Source organism: Ranitomeya imitator, chromosome 6 (genome assembly GCF_032444005.1).
Source record: "Ranitomeya imitator isolate aRanImi1 chromosome 6, aRanImi1.pri, whole genome shotgun sequence".
NCBI classification, from domain to species: Eukaryota; Metazoa; Chordata; class Amphibia; order Anura; family Dendrobatidae; genus Ranitomeya; species Ranitomeya imitator.
Window position 1 is genome coordinate 244,244,641 of NC_091287.1, and position 19,928 is coordinate 244,264,568.

Here is a 19,928-nt window from a genome sequence, read left to right on the forward strand (position 1 = left end):
CCAGATCCGCATTTCTTTTTACAGGGATTTGTTTTGTTTATTAACCTTTTCCCTCTCTTTTTCAGACTCCTTTCTTCAGGATAACAGGGTGCAGTTTTCTCACCCTGTTTTCCCCACTTTGAGCGACCGAGAGAGCAGTGTGGTATCACCCACATCGCACCCTCTCGGACCCGCTGGGCAGGACTTGTCCCCTGTCACCCTTTCGGGTGTCCAGGGTGACCTTTTTCATTGGTGGCCAGTCCTGCCCGTTCCCCTCCTCATCCCTCTCCTCGGAGTGGGCTTAGAGGAAGACGGTGGTCACTTCCAGTGACCCTCTCCTCCTGGTTAGGGGTCGACGCCGTTTTCTGCGCCGGAGTTCGTGGCGCGGGAAGGAGGACTTCTTCCAGGACCCTCCATCCTACAAGGGATCCTGATGCGTTCCTCAACCCCAGGTAGGGGATCTTCAAGCAACAGTATGAAACACCCCCATCCCCCCCCACCCCCAGCCCGCACGCCGCCCGGCAAGCGATCTTCTAAGGGCGGGGGGGGGGGGGTCATCACATGGGGGTACATCTCCATCTTTATTAGGGGAGTAAAAGGGCTGCATCATGGAAGAAGGGTCGCTACCTTTTGTTTCTGGCGCCGTTTTTTTTTTTTTTCCTATTGCTGCACACCGGCATTTCTCCTTCCCTCATTGGGATTCAAACAGCGCGCTCCCGACATTTTTTTTTTTTATTTTCCTCTCCCGGCTTTTTCTTCACCTTCTTTCAGCGCTTCTACGCCCCCTGGTGGCGGCCGCCATTATTGCGGCCAGGAGTTTTTTCTCCCGACTTTTCTTCTCCTTCTTTTGGCACTTCTGCACCCCCTGGTGGCAGCCTGCATTATTGCGGCCAGGAGTTTTTTTTTCTCCCGACTTTTCTTCTCCTTTCGGCGCTTACGCGCCATCTTGTTGCGGCCTGCATTATTGCGGCCAAGAGTTTTTCAGCGCTGTTGGGGGCATTTCTCCTGCTTCCTCCTTCAGCGCTTGTGCCCGCCCACAGCGTTGCGCTGTCTCGGCGCTCTTTTCTGTGTCTTCCTGCTCCCTGTCAGCTTGGCTCACCGCGTGGGACAGAAGAATTTCAGGGGAACAAAGGCACCTGTGGCTACCGCTGTCGCTGTTTTTCAGCTGGCTCAGCGCTACTGCTCTCTCGGGCTTAACTCCTCCCGGCAGTACTTCTCCGCTCCAGGACAAGGTAATATCCACCTATGTCCAACCCCACTCCGGCCTTTGCCACTATGGCCATCCATTACGCCTGCGCTCACTGTAAGAAAAAGTGGGCCTCAGGTCAGCCTTCACCTTTCTGCCCATCCTGCGTTCCTCCCACCATGTCTGTCCCTCAGGAAGCTCCTAGGTCCCAGGATGAGTGCACCCTCCCTCCCCCGGAGTGGGCTGTTGCTATGTCTTAATCAGTGTCCGACCTGACTAAGGTTTCTCAGTCCCTGGTCCAGGCACTTGAACGTATCCCGCTTCTCTCTAATGCCACCGGTGCCACGAATGTCTCACACGGCGATTCGCTCGCACCTGTCCTGGACCCTCACAGAGGCAGACCGGACAAAAGAGACAGAAAAAGGACCTTATCTAGATCCTCTTCCAGTTCCCTGGATGGGATTCCCCTATCTGCCCGTTCCCCCTCCTCGCAGGCATTAGCAAAATCGGCATTTGAGGCATCCGGAGCCTCCCTCTGCCCTAGTTTCGCCTCGTCCTGTGTAGCCAAGGCTGTGTCAGCCAGGGCCAAGACCCTGCGCAGGGGCATTTTGGCCTCTGCTCCTGCTGAGGAACTGTCTGATTTGGCGGATCAGATTTCTCTTGAGGGAAAATACCTCATGAATGCCTCCCTTGATGCAGCGGCCTGCACCACCAGGGCTAATAGCAACATTGTGGCCATTCGCCGGATTCTCTGGCTAAAGGCGTGGAATGCTGACCCCGCTTCTAAGAAATCTCTCACTGGTCTGCCCTTCCAGGGTTCTAGACTCTTCGGCACGCAGTTGGATCAAATGATCTCGGACGCTACAGGGGGTAAGAGTACCTCCTTACCCCAGTCCAAGCCCAAACGTCCATTCAACAGGAGGGGCCCCAGTCCTTTCGCCCTTTTCAGTCCTTCGCCTCAGGAAACTCCAACCAGGACCGCTCTTCCTCGCAAGGAGACCGAAGAAAACCTTCTTTCAGACCTCCACCACACTGGAGGGCTAAGAGCCACCCCGCAAAACCATCGAGATCTCTGGGCCACAGGTTTTCTAACAAATGACGGGAAATCCCTCCAGGGTGGGAGGCCGGCTTCTTCTGTTCTCAGAGGTTTGGCTATCAGTAGTCGACGATGCCTGGGTCAGGGAGATCGTCACTTCATGCTCAAGCAGCTGAGCCACCATCTCCGGATTCGGCGCTTCAGGATGGAATCTCTACGCTCGGTGGTCGCGTCCATGGAACAGGGAGAGATCCTGTGTTGCATGGATGTCCGAGATGCGTACCTTCACGTTCCTATTTGCGTACGGCATGAGAGATTCCTCCGGTTCGCGATCCAGGGTCATCATTATCAGTTCACGGCCCTCCCCTTTGTTCTGGCGTCTGCGCCCAGGGTCTTCACGAAGGTCATGGCAGCTGTCATGGCCATTCTTCGTTCGAAGGGGATTCTGGTAATCCCATACCTCGACGACCTCTTGATCAAAGGTCCATCCCGTCGGGATTGCAGCCAGAGCCTCCAGCTTACTCTGGACATGCTTCACATCGGCTGGATAATCAATTACCAGAAGTCTTCCCTGATTCCAACTCAGCGGCTGGAGTTCCTGGGCATGGAATTCGATACCTCTCAGGCTCAGGTCTTTCTTCCCAAAGAAGTTCCTTTCTCTTCGCCGTGGGGGTCAGAGCTCTAAAGAGCCCGAATCCTCTGTCTCTCCGTCTCGCCATGAGGGTTCTGGGGAAAATGGTCGCTTCCATGGAAGCGGTCCCCTATGCTCAGTTCCACTCTCGTCCCCTCCAGCTGGCCCTTCTGTCTGCCTGGTACTGGAACCCACTTTCCCTGGATCATCCGTTTCGCCTCTCGCCCAGGGTGAAACAGTCTCTCTCTTGGTGGACGCTGTCCACCTTCATTCTGCGCGGGAGGTCTTCTCCCTCCCCGCTGACAGGTGATCACCACCGATGCCAGCCTCCAAGGTTGGGGGGCGGTTTTTCTCCACCTCAATGCCCAGGGCCGCTGGACTGCTCAGGAGGCGTGCCTCCCTATCAACCTCTTGGAAATCAGAGCCATCTTCCTAGCCCTCATCCGCTGGGAGTCTCTCCTCTCGGGAAAACCGGTCCGCATTCAGTCGGACAACGCCACAGCCGTGGCTTACATAAACCATCAGGGAGGGACTTGCAGCAGGCAAGTCATGGCGGAAGTGGCAAAAATTCTGTGTTGGGCGGAGGGTCACGTTCCCTCTCTGTCAGCCGTCCACATCCCAGGAGTGGACAATTGGGAAGCCGACTTTCTGAGTCGTCAGGGCATCGTGGCGGGCGAGTGGTCTCTTCTTCCCGCAGTCTTCAGCCAGATTTGCCAGCGGTGGGGCGGTCCAGACGTCGAATTGATGGCTTCCCGGGCAAACCACAAGGTTCCCCAGTACGTCTCCATATCTCGGGATCTGATGGCCGTCGGATGCGACGCTCTCGTGATCTCGTGGACCCAGTTCCAGATGCCCTATCTGTTTCCACCCCTCCCCTTGATCCCAAGGGTCGTAAAAAAGATCAAGACAGAAGGGGTTCCCGTTCTCTTAGTAGCTCCAGATTGGCCTCGCAAGGCCTGGTATGCGGAACTGGTGAACATGCTATCGGACGTTCCGTGGAGGTTTCTGGATCGTCCGGACCTTCTTTCGCAGGGCCCCCTCTTCCCCCCGAATTCTCTGTCTCTGAATTTAACGGTATGGCCGTTGAGGCCGCGGTTCTGAAGGACGCGGGTTTTTCTCATAGCGTCATCCAGACTATGATAAGGGCGAGAAAACCGGCTTCCTCGCGTATTTACCACAGGTGTTGGAAGGCCTTTTTCTGGTGGTGTCAGGACAGCAATCTGTTTCCTATGACCTTTTCCCTTCCATACCTTCTTTAGTTTCCTTCAAGCGGGTCTAGATTCGGGTCTTTCCCCTAGCACCTTGAAGGGTCAGATTTCTGCTCTGTCCATTCTTTTTCAAAGAGACCTGGCCTCCCTGCCTCAGGTGCGGACCTTCATCCCCCTTATCGTCCTCCTGTCGAGCCTTGGGACCTGAACCTCGTTTTGGACATCCTCCAGCGTACGCCCTTTGAACCGATTCAGGACATTTCCTTCTTGCTTCTATCCTGGAAGGTAGCCTTTTTGGTCGCCATCACCTCCATTAGAAGAGTGTCAGAGTTGGCGGCATTATCCTGTCGTTCTCCCTTTCTAGTCCTGCATCAGGACAAAGTGGTTCTTTGTCCGGTTCCTTCCTTTCTACCAAAGCTGGTTTCGGCTTTTCACATCAATGAGGACATTGTCCTCCCTTCCTTGTGCCCTTCCCCGGTTCATCCTTTGGCGAAATCTCTTCACAAGTTGGATGTGGTCAGGGCTATCCGGATTTATCTTGCCAGAACTGCCTCTTTTCGTCAGGCCGATTCTCTGTTCGTCGTCTCGGAAGGGCGGCGAAAGGGGCTCCCCGCCTCCAAGTCCACAATTGCTCGTTGGATCCGTTCAGCGGTTCTGGAGGCATACTGTGTTGAAGACAAACTGCCTCTGTCGGGGGTGAAGGCTCACTCTACCCGGGCTGTGGGAGCTTCCTGGGCAGTTCGTCACCAAGTGTCGGCCTCGCAGGTTTGCAAGGCCGCAACGTGGTCATCCATTCACACCTTTGTCAAATTCTACAAGGTGCATACTCAGGCTTCTGCCGACGTGAGCCTGGGTAGGAGGATACTGCAGGCGGCGGTTTCTGACCGGCCGACCTACCTCTTTTTCTGCAGAATATCCTGCCCTAGGGACTGCTTTTGGACGTCCCATGGTTACCTGTGTCACCCAATGAGGCGAGAAAGAAAGAGGGATTTTTTATTCTTACCGTAAAATCTCTTTCTTGGAACCTTCATTGGGGGACACAGCACCCTCCCTTGAAGTTGTACCGTGTTGGCCAACGTGCCGTTATTGTGGGTTGGTACATAGGTTGAGTTTTATATTACCTGTTCCTACTACTGCTTTTGCACCAACTGAGCTGCCTGGTGCCTGTCGGAGGGTGTGTACTGCCGGGGAGGAGTTACTTCCTTATTTGCATAGTGTCAGCCTCCTAGTGACAGCAGCATACACCTATGGTTACCTGTGTCCCCCAATGAAGGCTCCAAGAAAGAGATTTTACGGTAAGAACCAAAAATCCCTCTTTTCCGCTGATGGTAACATTGTCACATTGAACTAGCCCCATGGGCCGCAATAAAACATCACAACATAACATAAATATTTAATAAATGCTGATTCCATTTTTAGGACTTTTAGCTTTCCAGAGGATAGAGGTCATATTTTTCCGCGTTCACAATCCAGAAAGGAAGAGACCATAGTTCAGCTTTCTCCATTGCAGTTTGTGAAACACTGACAGTCGAGTGTTTCCCTTTTCCTTTCATAAAGCACAATGGCTATGGCAGCACTCATGAGTGGCCACTTCTCTACTTCATCCACTCCTTACTTGGATGATGGCATGATCACTGACATGGCCACACAGTGCACCATTAACAGTTACCCATCCACAGTTCTATATATCCTGCAGAAATAAGGAGTGAATGACCCCAAAGACAATAATAAAGACCTACTTATGTTTAAGGAAAATCAAGTTTTATAACATATATCTTAATTTACATTTTTTATTATCATTATGAGTATCATTCTAGTACTATTTCCCTCTGGGGCTTAGTGCTCCATACTTTTGTAGGCTCTCTTCATTCAGGTTGTTGCCTCTTTCCTTTGGGATTATGATATTTATATATACACTGTGTCGGTTTTGTATAGACTTTGCCTATTTAGATATATGTAATAAAATTAGATATCTTTAATACATAAATAGGTTGTATTATTATGTTTCTATAAAAAGACCAGTAGCGCTTCAACCCTTAAGAAACTCGGCAGCAAGTAATGATACAATTCCACCTTTTTGTATCGTAATCTATATACAAAAATAAAAAACAAGTAATACCTGCGCTGAGTAACAAAAAATCCTCCAAACCACACAATTTATGTTGTCAAAGAGAAAGAATTTCTATAGGTTACCATACCAAAATAACCAGAGTATAACCGTGGTATGGATAAGTGTCCTATTTCATAGGATACCAGGAGCGTTTTGGTTATCAAATGGGTAAATAAATTGTTACCTTTGAATAATCAGTGGAATTAACCGGCCCCTTGTGGTGGTCTTACTGAATCATGTCCATTGCATCCGTAGTATGAAAGAAACTGGCAGGCTTCCTGCAATTGTCCTATTAGGCTATGTCCACTGCGGTTTATGTCTTCAGATAAAGCCGCTCTGGGTTGAGTCCGCTGCGTCCGTCGTTCCGGTGTGTCTCTTCAGGTGGAGCCGCTCTGTGCGCTGCCCCGGCCGGCGGCAGAACGCTCAAAGCACGCTCCCCGCTTGGGATTATTGAGCGCTGGAGTAGCCGCTGGGTCCTCTGCCGAAGCAGGACCTTCCGTGACGTCACGGTCACGTGAGTAAACACGTGACTAGGCTAAGGAGAGCAGCGAGGACCAAATCCTCGCTGCTCTCCTTAGCCTAGTCACGTGTTTACTCACGTGACCGTGACGTCACGGAAGGTCCTGCTTCGGCAGAGGACCCAGCGGCTACTCCAGCGCTCAATAATCCCAAGCGGGGAGCGTGCTTTGAGCGCTCTGCCGCCGGCCGGGGCAGCGCACAGAGCGGCTCCACCTGAAGAGACACACCGGAACGACGGACGCAGCGGACTCAACCCAGAGCGGCTTTATCTGAAGACATAAACCGCAGTGGACATAGCCTAATAGGACAATTGCAGGAAGCCTGCCAGTTTCTTTCATACTACGGATGCAATGGACATGATTCAGTAAGACCACCACAAGGGGCCGGTTAATTCCACTGATTATTCAAAGGTAACAATTTATTTACCCATTTGATAACCAAAACGCTCCTGGTATCCTATGAAATAGGACACTTATCCATACCACGGTTATACTCTGGTTATTTTGGTATGGTAACCTATAGAAATTCTTTCTCTTTGACAACATAAATTGTGTGGTTTGGAGGATTTTTTGTTACTCAGCGCAGGTATTACTTGTTTTTTATATAGGTTGTATTATTATCCTCTTACTTTGGGGTCATTCTCTCCTTGTATTTTTAGGATATATTCATTTTGGATTTCCCCATTATTGGTGAGACTATGATGCCTTCTTTTGGCGTTTGGAGATTTAGTGTACCATCCCTAGTGCTAATTGACACCCCTCTGCTTCCTAACATGGAAAGTATATATGAGCAGTCACCAGACGCTGTCACGCATGTGATCAGATAGCTGAGGGTTGCACAGAAAGGCATCGAAGATCGCGTGTGGTCTCCGACCAACTTGTCGCGCACCCCTGCCCAATGGACTGAAATTGGCCTAATATTTTTGTTTTCAAATGCACACCAAAAGACCAATTCATTATTATTTGACATTTGTCTTAGTTAATATATCTAATTTTTTTTCCCCCTCTCCATATTGCTTTTCATAGAAAACTGGGTGGCTGAACATGAAGAAAAAGAGTAAGTATATTTAATAGCATTTCCACGTTTATCATGGGATATTGCTAACATAGCAAATTAAAATATCATGGAGATTAACAAACTTTTTCTAATTTTCCTTTCAAATTACCCAGTTTATTAAGTTGGTGTCATGGTGTAATTTATGTTTTGTTTGCTCACTTTTTTTGCTGTTTTAAGCTGTCCTGTCTTTTATTTGCCTTGTGTTCATATGTTTTCTTTTGCTACAGGTCTCCTATTGAGCCGAGTAAGGTAAGTTAATTTTGCTCATATTGAATTTTTTACAACACAAAACAGGAAGTGAAATTTCTGGTTTCTGCAAGAAAAAAGGTTATGAGTGATCACAGCAATTAAGAAGCAGACAAAGGGACGGGAACTTCGTCTGCCTTAAAAACAACGCCCCTACGACGTCATGGCGGGGGCCTGATCATTGCCATGGGTCGTCAGATCACCAAGCTACAGAAGACTTCTGAGACCATGCTCAAAGCGTGATCTCAGAAGCTTTCTTTACAAGTGTAATGCATTGCAATGCGTTGTACCTGCAGTCAAAGTACAAAAAATGGTGTAAGACCCATAGAGGCACTACGGAAGGAAATAAAAAATATTTAAAAAAAAAAAGTACAAAGTAATGATAAAACATATTACACCAATAAATACACATTGTTATGTAAAAAAAAAATGCAAACTATGCTTTTTCATCATTCTGCTGGAAAAAAAGTGCAATTGAAACGCTATCAAATAGACGAATGAAAATAAAAATGGTATAGCTGAAAACGTAATCTTGTTCCACAAATACAATTCACCATACAGCTCCATCAGTGGAAAAATGTAAGTGTTATAGCTCTCAGAATATAACAATGCATAAAAAATTATTTTTTCTATAAAAGTTTGTGTAGAAGCGCAAAAACATAACGAACCAAAATAAATGTGGTATCGCTGTTACCGTACTGACTTTAAGAAAAAAGTCGCCTTATCAATTTTATCGCATGTGAAACAGCATAAAAAAAACAATTCCTGAATTGCTGTTTTTTGTTCAGTTTTCCTCAAAAAAATCGGCATAGAAAGCAATCAAAAAATGTCATGTGACCGAAAATGATACCAATAAAAATATCAACTCATCTTGCAAAAAAGCAAGCTCTCGCATGACTCTGTTCACACAAATATGGAAAAATTATAGCTCTCAAAATATGGCCATGCAAAAACTAGTTTTTGCAAAAAAAAAAGTGTTTTTTAGTGTTTCTGCTGCCTCATTATAGTGAATGGATCCCTCGGGGGTTCATCTGAATCATGTCACTCTGAGATTTAGATGGAAACCTCGATGTAAGTGCTCAGCGTAGAACGCCGGATAAATGTGATCCTAAAAGTTATGTAAAATGTTCCCAATAAAAGCTTCAGCTGAATCCAGTCAACTTTTCTAGCATTTAGGGGCTTTGTATGTGGAGTCCGCAAATTATTCTAGAAAAATCAGCGCTCTATGGCCGGGTTCACATTTGCAGTCGGAGTATTTGCGGAGGGCTGTGTACTTTCTCTGTTAAGCTCCGCCTACTTCAGCATGCGTCCTGCGTACCTATCTTTAACATTGGGTACGCATGACATGCGGATGCGATGTTTTGACAAGCCCACCGCCTGCACAAGACGCAACTTGTTGTGTACCCGTGTGGATGGCGGGTGCGTCAAAACAACACATCCGCATGTCCTGCCTACCCAGTGTTAAAGATAGGTACACAGGACGCATGCGGAAGTAGGCGGAGCTTAACGGAAGAAGTATGCAGCCCTCCGCAAAGCCCCCAAATGCAAAATGTGAACTTAGCCTAAAAGGAAAAATAGCTCTCATTCCTTTCAGTCTCACCTGTGGCTAAGCAGTAATGCACAGCCACATATGAGGTATTTCCAAGTTCAGAAGAATTGTGTGCCAAATTGTGGTGCCATTTTTACACATTTTCCCTTGTACAAATGTAAAATCTGTGGCTAAAACAAAAATGTTGTGGTAAAGATGTAATTATTTTTTCTTTACTGCCTAATTGTATAAAATTCTGTGACACACCCATGGCGTCAATATGTTCACTGCACCCCTAGATGAATTAATTAAGAGTTGTAGTTTGTAAAATTGGGTCACTTTTGTGGGGGTTTCTGCTGTTCTGGCACCTCAGGGGCTCTTTCAGTGGGTCATGGCACCCATAAACCATAACCTCAAAAGTAGTTCCCGATTGCCCCAATCCCCTACATGTAATTGGGAGTTGTGCAACAATTTTTTTCCTATTGGCCCTTATAAAAATTACAAATTTGGTGCTAAAATAACACTTTAGCAGTAAAAATTATTCTTTCTTCGACGCCCCATGATATAAATTTCTGTGGGCACATGTAATGTCAGCATGCTCACTACATTCTTAGATGAATTCATTGGGGTGTAGTTTGTAACATGCCATCACTTAAGGGGGGTTTCTGCTGTTCTGGCACCACACGGCTCTGCCAATATGACACGGCACCCTCAAACCATTCCAGCAAAATCTGAACTCCAATATGGCGCTTCTTCCTTCTGAGCTTTACACTGTGCCTCAAAACTAGTTTTTGACTACATGTGATCTATTGTCTTGCTCAGGAGCAATTGCTCAACAAAGTTTGGGGTCCATTTTCTCCTGTTACCCTTGTAAAAATAAAAAATTTGGAGCTAAAAGAAAATTTTTGTGGGAAAAATGTGATTTTTTTTAATTTTTTTTTTTTTTTTAAATATTTTTATGTTCACGGGTTTATGTTATAAACTTCTGTGAAGCATCTGGGGCTTCAAGGTGCTCACTACACATCTAGATACATTCCTTGAAGGGCCTAGTTTCCAAAATGAATAATTGGTGGGGGGTTTCCACTGTTTAGGCATCAGGGACATTCCAAACTGGTCATGGCATCTATTCTCGAATCCAGCCATTTTTGCTTTAACCCCTTCATGACCCAGGGTAACACACTTACCTGGAGTGTTTCTTCCATGTAAGCAAGTAAACACAGTTAAGGTGTAAGCAAGGTTACACTACCCTACAGAATCTGAAAACCTAATCACAGAAGGATATGCCAACAGAAGTAGACAAATAATTTAAAAAAATTGAAAACGCTCAAGTGAATACACAGTGGAAGTGACATAGCATAGTAGGAGGAGATTAAATACAGTGGATATAGTCATATATTGTCCACTTGGTGTATAAAGGATGTGATACTTTGTAATAACAAGGTAAGTAAGCCGGAGAAAATACTTTATATGGGCATAATAGCTTATGTTACAGTATAGCTGTCAGAAAAATCAATAGCTAATTTCCATAAAGCAAGTGAGTAGAAAAAGTTTAAACTTGTAAATTATCTATACTCCTCTCCTCCTGCTGGAATGACGTCAGGGCCTGACGTGTGTTTCAGCGCTAGGATTTTGTCAAGGGGTGGGCCTCAGACCAGCAGGAGGCACCCTATAAACATCCTCCAGCCAATTGGAGCAAGGCAAGTTACGGACATAGTAGTGGCACATGGCACGAGTGCTGCCCATCCCAAGTGTATCACGGAACGCATCATCCATAGCCCAGTAAGGATGACGTAAGCAGATTTCCAGGCACAAAGTCATAAAAAATAATCTTTTTTTTTTTTTTATATAGCGCTAACATATTCCGCCGCATTTTACAGTTTGCACACATTGTCATCGCTGTCCCCGCAATGGGGTTCGCAATCTAGAATCCCTATCAGTATTGTCTTTGGAGTGTGGGAGGAAGCCGGAGAACCGGAGGAAACCCGCGCAAACACGGAGAGAACATAAAAACTCCTTGCAGATGTTGTCCTTGGTGGGATTTGAACCCAGGACTCCAGTGTTTCAAGGCTGCAGTGCTAACCACTGAGCCACCATGCTGCCCACCGTGCTGCCCACCGTGGTGCATGTGACCTGCAACCGGTCACTTCATCCAAGCCAGGCATCACAAGACACACCCAAAGGGCAAGAACAAGTCCATACTCTCAATCATGGGAGAAACGCTCCCATGGAGAAAGAACTAGGGTGAACAAAGTAGCACAATAGTGCAGAACAAGGTGGATACATGTAGACCTAGAAACACAACATAAATTATAGTATATCATTGAATAGGTACTATAATTGGTCCTAATAGATAATTTTTTTTGTTATATACAGAGATGTTAACAATAATATGGAATGTAACCAACACCGTTATATACAAAATAAGTCGAATGAAACGGATAAAGTGCAAAAAGAGAATCGAAAAATGTATATAAATATTTATACATAAGATATAAATAAATATTAAAGAGTATAAAAATGTATAGTTATGAAAAGTGCTAGTGGCAACGTGCATATATGAAGATAACTAAAAATAGTAAAATATTAACCCCTTTCTGACCTCGGACGGGATAGTACGTCCGAGGTCAGAAGCCCCGCTTTGATGCGGGCTCCGGCGGTGAGCCCGCATCAAAGCTGTGACATGTCAGATGTTTTGAACTGCTGACATGTGCCCGTAATAGGCGCGGGCAGAATCGCGATCTGCCCGCACCTATTAACTAGTTAAATGCCACTGTCAAACGCAGACAGCGGCATTTAACTACCGCATCCGGGCGGGCGGAAATGACGGCATCGCCGACCCCCGTCACATGATCGGAGGTCGGCGATGCTTCTCCATTGTAACCATAGATGTCCTTGAGACCTCGCTGGTTACTGATCGCCGGTAGCTGTGAGCGCCACCCTCTGGTCGTCGCTCACCGCACACCTGATTTTCTGCTACATAGCGGCAAACATCAGCTCGCTGCTATGTAGCAGAGGCGATCGCATTGTGCCTGCTTCTAGCCTCCCATAGAAACTATTAAAGCATGGCAAAAGTAAAAAAAAAAAAAGTTTAAAAAAATGTGAAAAAAATAAAAAAAAATAAAAGTTTAAATCACCCCCCTTTCGCCCCAATCAAAATAAATCAATAAAAAAAAAAAATCAAATCTACACATATTTGGTATCACCGCGTTCAGAATCGCCTGATCTATCAATTAAAAAAAAGTATTAACCTGATCGCTAGACGGCGTAGCGAGAAAAAAATTTGAAACGCAAGAATTACGTTTTTTTTGGTCGCCGCGACATTGCATTAAAATGCAATAACGGGCGATCAAAAGAACGTATCTGCACCAAAACGCTATCATTAAAAACGTCATCTCGGCACGCAAAAAATAAGCCCTCAACCGACCCCAGATCATGAAAAATGGAGACACTACGAGTATCGGAAAATGGCGCAATTTTTTTTTTTTTTTTTTAAAGCAAAGTTTGGAATTTTTTTTCACCACTTAGTTAAAAAATAACCTAGTCATGTTAGGTGTCTATGAACTCGTACTCACCTGGAGAATCATAATGTCAGGTCAGTTTTAGCATTTAGTGAACCTAGCAAAAAAGCCAAACAAAAAACAAGTGTGGGACTGCACTTTGTTTGCAATTTCACCGCACTTGGAATTTTTTTTCCTGTTTTCTAGTACACGACATGCTAAAACCAATGATGTCGTTCAAAAGTACAACTCGTCCCGCAAAAAATAAGCCCTCACATGGCCAAATTGACGGAAAAATAAAAAAGTTATGGCTCTGGGAAGGAGGGGAGTGAAAAACGAACACGGAAAAACGAAAAATCCCAAGGTCATGAAGGGGTTAAGGAACATGACTCATACAAATATCATATCTACTGGTACATATGCATGTTACTGGTGTAAGATGAAGAGTGAAGGTAAAAGTGGTGCCAATGTGGGTGACAAATATAAGATGGATAACTGTGAAGAGTGTAGGAATGTGTATAAGTGAATATAAAAATTGTGAAATGTTACATCAAATATATGTAGAAATTGCATTGTGTATTACGTAGTAATATATTATTAAACACAAAAAACCACAAGCACAACGATCATGCACACATCTCCTACATTTATATGGTCAGCAGTTGGCCGTGTGCTGTAATCCATCCAAATACAGAAAAAAGGGAGAAATGTCTCCGTATAGTGTCCTTATGAAAGGTAAATAGGATAAAATACAGAAAATGAAGTTTGAATGATCTCTGAGACCCTCTAAAAATCTGATAAATGTTTAATTACATTCATATATTTTTTCATTGTATTATGTTTCATTCTAGAAAAGTTTACTATCGAATAACCATGATTTGCTAATACCCCTGCTTTTATCTACAATAGAATATTATAATATGTAAAACCTATTAGGGCAAGTTCACACAGGGCATGTTTGCTGAGTTTTTTAATGCTAATTTTCAGCTGCTTTTTAAAGTACCAGCAATGCCTATGAGATTTCAGAAATCTCATGCACACACATTGGGTTTTTGTGTGATCAGTATTTTGTGCTTTGCAGCGTTTTTTTTTACATAGGGCATGTCACTTCTTTCAGCGTTTTTCCAGCGTTTTTCCACCCTTGAATGGATGGAGAAAGAAAACGCAGCAAATGCGGAAGGTTGACTTTTCTTGCAGAGTATTTGCTGCAGAAAAGTCAAGGAGAGCCGGATGTGACGTCACACTCGGCTCTGCTACAACTAAACGACAGGATGCATGATGCGTCCATGCAGCCTGTCGTCCAGCACGGACCCTCCCATTCAAGTGTTTAGTGTTTGACATATTGTCATATGCATGACAGTGCGGCAAAAACACCTCTTCTGATCAGCGGGGAAATCTCACCTCCAATCAATGGTGTCAGCTGATGGGAATACTGATCTTCCCTTCATGTCTAAACTCCTCGAACGCCTGGTCCACTCCCGTCTTACCCGCTATCTCTCAGATAACTCTCTTCTCGACCCTCTTCAATCTGGTTTCCGCTCTTTACACTCTACTGAAACTGCCATCACTAAAGTCTCTAATGACCTACTAACAGCTAAATCTAATGGTCACTACTCCATGCTAATTCTCTTGGATCTCTCCGCAGCATTCGACACTGTGGATCATCAGCTCCTCCTCACTATGCTCCGCTCCATCGGCCTCAAGGACACCGTTTTCTCCTGGTTCTCCTCCTATCTCTCTAACCACTCCTTCACTGTATCTTTTGCTGGTTCCTCCTCCTCTCACCTTCCCCTTACTGTTGGGGTTCCTCAAGGATCAGTCCTAGGCCCCCTCCTCTTCTCTTTGTATACTGCCCCTATTGGACAAACAATCAGTAGATTTGGTTTCCAGTACCATCTCTATGCTGATGACACCCAATTATACACTTCTTCTCCTGTTATCACGCCGGCCTTTTTAGAAAACACCAGTGATTGTCTTACCGCTGTCTCTAACATCATGTCCTCCCTCTTTCTGAAACTGAACCTGTCAAAAACTGAACTCCTCGTGTTTTCTCCCTCTATTAACCTACCTTTGCCTGACATTGCCATCTCCGTGTGTGGTTCCACCATTACTCCAAAGCAACATGCCTGCTGCCTTGGGGTCATACTTGATTCTGAGCTTTCATTCACCCCCCACATCCGATCACTGGCTCGCTCTTCTTATCTGCATCTCAAAAACATTTCTAGAATTTGCCCTTTTCTTACTTTCGACTCTGCAAAAACTCTTAAGGTACTGTCACACTAGACGATATCGCTAGCGATCCGTGACGTTGCAGCGTCCTCGCTAGCGATATCGTCCAGTGTGACAGGCAGCAGCGATCAGGCCCCTGCTGGGAGATCGCTGGTCGGCGAAGAAAGTCCAGAACTTTATTTCGTCGCTGGACTCCCCGTAAACATCGCTGAATCGGCGTGTGTGACACCGATTCAGCGATGTCTTTGCTGGTAACCAGGGTAAACATCGGGTAACTAAGCGCAGGGCCGCGCTTAGTAACCCGATGTTTACCCTGGTTACCATCCTAAAAGTAAAAAAACAAACACTACATACTTACCTACAGCCGTCTGTCCTCCAGCGCTGTGCTCTGCACTCCTCCTGCTCTGGCTGTGAGCGTCGGTCAGCCGGAAAGCAGAGCGGTGACGTCACCGCTCTGCTTTCTGGCTGCCCGGCGCTCACAGCCAGACCAGAGAAGCAGAGCGCCGAGGACAGACAGCAGAAGGTAAGTATGTAGCGTTTGTTTTTTTACTTTTTAGGATGGTAACCAGGGTAAACATCGGGTTACTAAGCGCGGCCCTGCGCTTAGTTACCCGATGTTTACCCTGGTTACCGGGGACCTCGGGATCGTTGGTCGCTGGAGAGCTGTCTGTGTGACAGCTCTCCAGCGACCAAACAGCGACGCTGCAGCGATCCGGATCGTTGTCGGTATCGCTGCAGCGTCGCTATGTGTGACGGTACCTTTACTGTTTCACTTATTCATTCTCGTCTGGACTATTGTAACTCTCTACTAATTGGCCTCCCTCTTACAAAACTTTCCCCGCTCCAATCTGTCCTGAATGCTGCAGCCATGATCATATTCCTCACCAACCGTTACACCGATGCCTCTACCTTGTGCCAGTCATTACACTGGTTACCCATCCACTCAAGAATCCAGTACAAAACTACTACCCTCATCCACAAAGCACTCCATGGCTCAGCACCACCCTACATCTCCTCTCTGGTCTCAGTCTACCACTATACCCGTGCCCTCCGCTCCGCTAATGACCTCAGGTTAGCATCCTCAATAATCAGAACCTCCCATTCCCGTCTCCAAGACTTTACACGTGCTGCGCCGATTCTTTGGAATGCACTACCTAGGTTAATACGATTAATCCCCAATCCCCACAGTTTTAAGCGTGCCCTAAAAACTCATTTGTTCAGATTGGCCTACCGCCTCAACGCGTTAACCTAACTATCCCTTTGTGGCCCATTAAAAAAAAAAAAAAAAAACATAATCAGGTTCCTTGCAACATGTTCTCATTCACTTTATGCAGTTATTAGCCCTATGTGTCTGTACTGCTACATACTTAGGCAGTTAACTGGTTCATGCAGCTTTACATGAACACCTGAGCCTTACACTATGGCTGGTCCGAATAACTAAAGCAATTGTTACCATCCACCTCTCGTGTCTCCCCTTTTCCTCATAGTCTGTAAGCTTGCGAGCAGGGCCCTCACTCCTCTTGGTATCTAGTTTGAACTGTGATTTCTGTTATGCTGTAATGTCTATTGTCTGTACAAGTCCCCTCTATAATTTGTAAAGCGCTGCGGAATATGCTGGCGCTATATAAATAAAATTATTATTATTATCCCATCATCTGACATCTACAGCCGCTAATTACAGTGAGGGCAGGAGTGGCGGATAGGAGTTTTCATCTGCCGCTCCTGCGCTATAAATAAATTAAAAAAAAAAACAGCCAGACAAAACTCACAGCTGGGGCTGCAACCCCCTGCTGTCAGCTTCAGTAAAGGTACCGTCACATTTAGCGACGCTGCAGCAATCTAGACAACGATGCCGATCGCTGCAGCGTCGCTGTGTGGTCGCTGGAGAGCTGTCACACAGATAGCTCTCCTGCGACCAACTATGCGAAGTCCCCTGGTAACCAGGGTAAACATCGGGTTACTAAGCGCAGGGCCGCGCTTAGTAACCCGCTGTTTACCCTGGTTACCAGTGTAAATGTAAAAAAAAACAAAAAACACTACATACTTACATTCCGGTGTCTGTCCCCCGGTGCTCTGCTTCCTGCACTGACTGTGAGCGCCGGCTGGCCGTAAAGCAGAGCGGTGACGTCACCGCTGTGCTTTACGGCCGGCCGGTGCTGACAGTGCAGGGAAGCAGAGCTTTTTTTTTTTTTTACATTTACACTGGTGACCAGGGTAAACATCGGGTTACTAAGCGCGGCCCTGCGCTTAGTAACTCGATGTTTACCCTTGTTACCAACTAAGACATCGCTGAATCGGCGTCACACACGCCGATTCAGCGATGTCTGCGGGAGATCCAGCGACGAAATAAAGTTCTAGCCTTTCTGCTCCGACCAACGATGTCACAGCAGGATCCAGATCGCTGCTGCGTGTCAAACACAACGATATCACTATCCAGGATGCTGCAACGTCACGGATCGCTAGCGATATCGTTGTTAAATTGTTCAGTGTGAAGGTACCTTAAGACTAGTTATCAAGAATAGAAGGGTCCTCACGCTTTAAAAAAAAAAAAAAAATTAAATAATTTAAAGCTCACAGCTGGGGGCTGGTATTCTCAGGCTGGTAAGTGGCCATTGATATCGGCCCCCCAACCTAAAAATAGAAGCCTGCAGCTGCCCAGAAAAGGCACATCTATTAGATGCGCCAATTTTGGTGCTTTGCCCGACTCTTCCCACTTGCCCTGTAGTGGTGGCAAGCCGGGTAGTGAGGGGTTAATGTCACCTTGCTATTGTAATGTGACATTAAGTCGGCTTAGTAATGGAGTGGTGTCAATAAGACACCTATCCTTTACTAATCCTATAGTGGTTAAAGGGTTAAATAAACACACACATGCAGAAAAAAATCTTTTAATTAAATAAAACACCACACAATTTTGACCATATTTTTATTGTTCTGTCATTCCAAAGCAAAGCCCTTGATCTTCTGTAATAAAAATAAAATAAAAAAGCAAAAGTATACTCCCTGATCGTCGTAGACCAATATAACGAGTGTCCCACGCAGTATCTGGGGGAGATAAAGCTTACAACCGGGAGCGCTGCTAATGCAACCGATCCTGGCTGTAAGCAACTGGGGAATGAATGAGACGCAGCGGGCGCAGGCTCAGTAACAAGCGAGCCCAACATTTAATAAATATACCAAAATACCATGCTAAAAAAATTATTTATCTCTCTCTCTCTCTCTCTATATATATATGTAGATATATAGATATATATAGATATATATATATATATATATATATACATATATATACATATATATATATATATATATATATATATGTATATATATATATATATATATATAATTATGTAAATAATACTCAAAAACAATGTGAAATAAACCGATATCAAACACTATGAATATTTCAATGTATAGTGTAAAAATAAAACCATACTACATAAAAGTGATAATGATTAATGAATGCTATCAAATGTGCAACAGTGCAAAAAAGTGCAAACAGTGCTTGATACCATAATTTATAATGGTTGTAACCCAAATGACAAAATACAATACTGCTAATGCTGAAAAAAACACTGAGTATATCCCAGCGCACGCGCTGGGCCTCTCTGAACTTTCCCGACGCCTGCGCACTGCAGTATTTTGTTTTGCCCTTCACAGCTGCAGCGTGACTACAAGATGCAGCGTGACTACAAGAAGAGGACGTCATCCTGTGAAGATGGGAGACCCCGGACTGGACCGCAGCGGGACCGCCCCTGCGTTACTATAATATAACCTCTTTTTCTCATCTTTCAAGGTACATCGGGGACTTAGCTACAGCTTTACAGAATGCTGTAGATAAGCCCCTGATGCCGTTGGCCGCATCTCATCTTCGAGTTTTGGGGTGACAGGTTCCCTTTAAAGGGAACCTGTCACTAGAAAAAAATGCTATTAACCTGCAGTTATGGGGTTAAAGGGAGCATGTCACCCCATAACCTGCCTGTGCTGTAAGTTCGAAGGGCAGTGCAACTGCGCATGCCCGAAAAAAACAAAACAACTTGTGGCGTCGGGGACGCTAATGAAGGAAAAGGAGGCGGTGCCCGGCACACAGAGGCCCTGATTGACGGCTGGGAGGCGCTTCTGTGTAGGGGAAAAGACATGCCCCCAGGTCTATTTCAAGGTATGAGGGTCAAATTATAAAAGCGATTGTTTCAGCGTTTGCAGGGACCCGAACTAAAAGAGCCACCTTGTCAGAATGCAGCATTAGTGCTGCATAAGGTGGTTCTTTTAGTTAAAAACGCCTGGGGGGGTGACAGGTTCCGTTTAATCTGCAGGTTAATAGCATTACTAATCTGCTCAGCGCCTGCACTTAGCAGAATGCTGCCGGGAGAAAATTACATTTTATTTTTCCTGGCAGCGTTCGGTTTCAGTCACGGGGGCGACACTGGTTCAGTCCCCACTCAGAATACCGAGCGGCTGCTGTAACCACGCCCACCGGCCCTGACTGACATTGTTCTTGCATTGTAAGGTCTGGCCCAAAAACCAGGTCTTCTGACCTGAGCTGTTTTATCGGCTGTCGGGATGAGTTTTCTGATGCAAGAACAGTTCATGTTTCATGGATAATTGAAACCAGCCTTATGCACTTTGCTTTGAAAAAAGGGCAAAAGCAAAGCCACAAGAGGAAATAGAATTCCCCTAAAAAATTCACGCAGCAAAAAAATAGCAGC

General features: G+C 45.7%; 1 protein-coding gene across 2 annotated transcripts in view; it reads left to right on the forward strand.

Moving 5' to 3' along the window:
• The window catches only part of LOC138642408 (uncharacterized), a 125,528-nt gene that overhangs the window by 82,471 nt on the left and 23,129 nt on the right, over positions 1-19,928 (forward strand). For both annotated transcript variants that reach the window (XM_069730539.1, XM_069730538.1), the window contains 2 exons: positions 7,695-7,725; positions 7,953-7,974. In XM_069730539.1, coding sequence (XP_069586640.1) covers positions 7,695-7,725; positions 7,953-7,974 — 53 coding nt within the window. The remainder of the gene's footprint in view (positions 1-7,694; positions 7,726-7,952; positions 7,975-19,928) is intronic.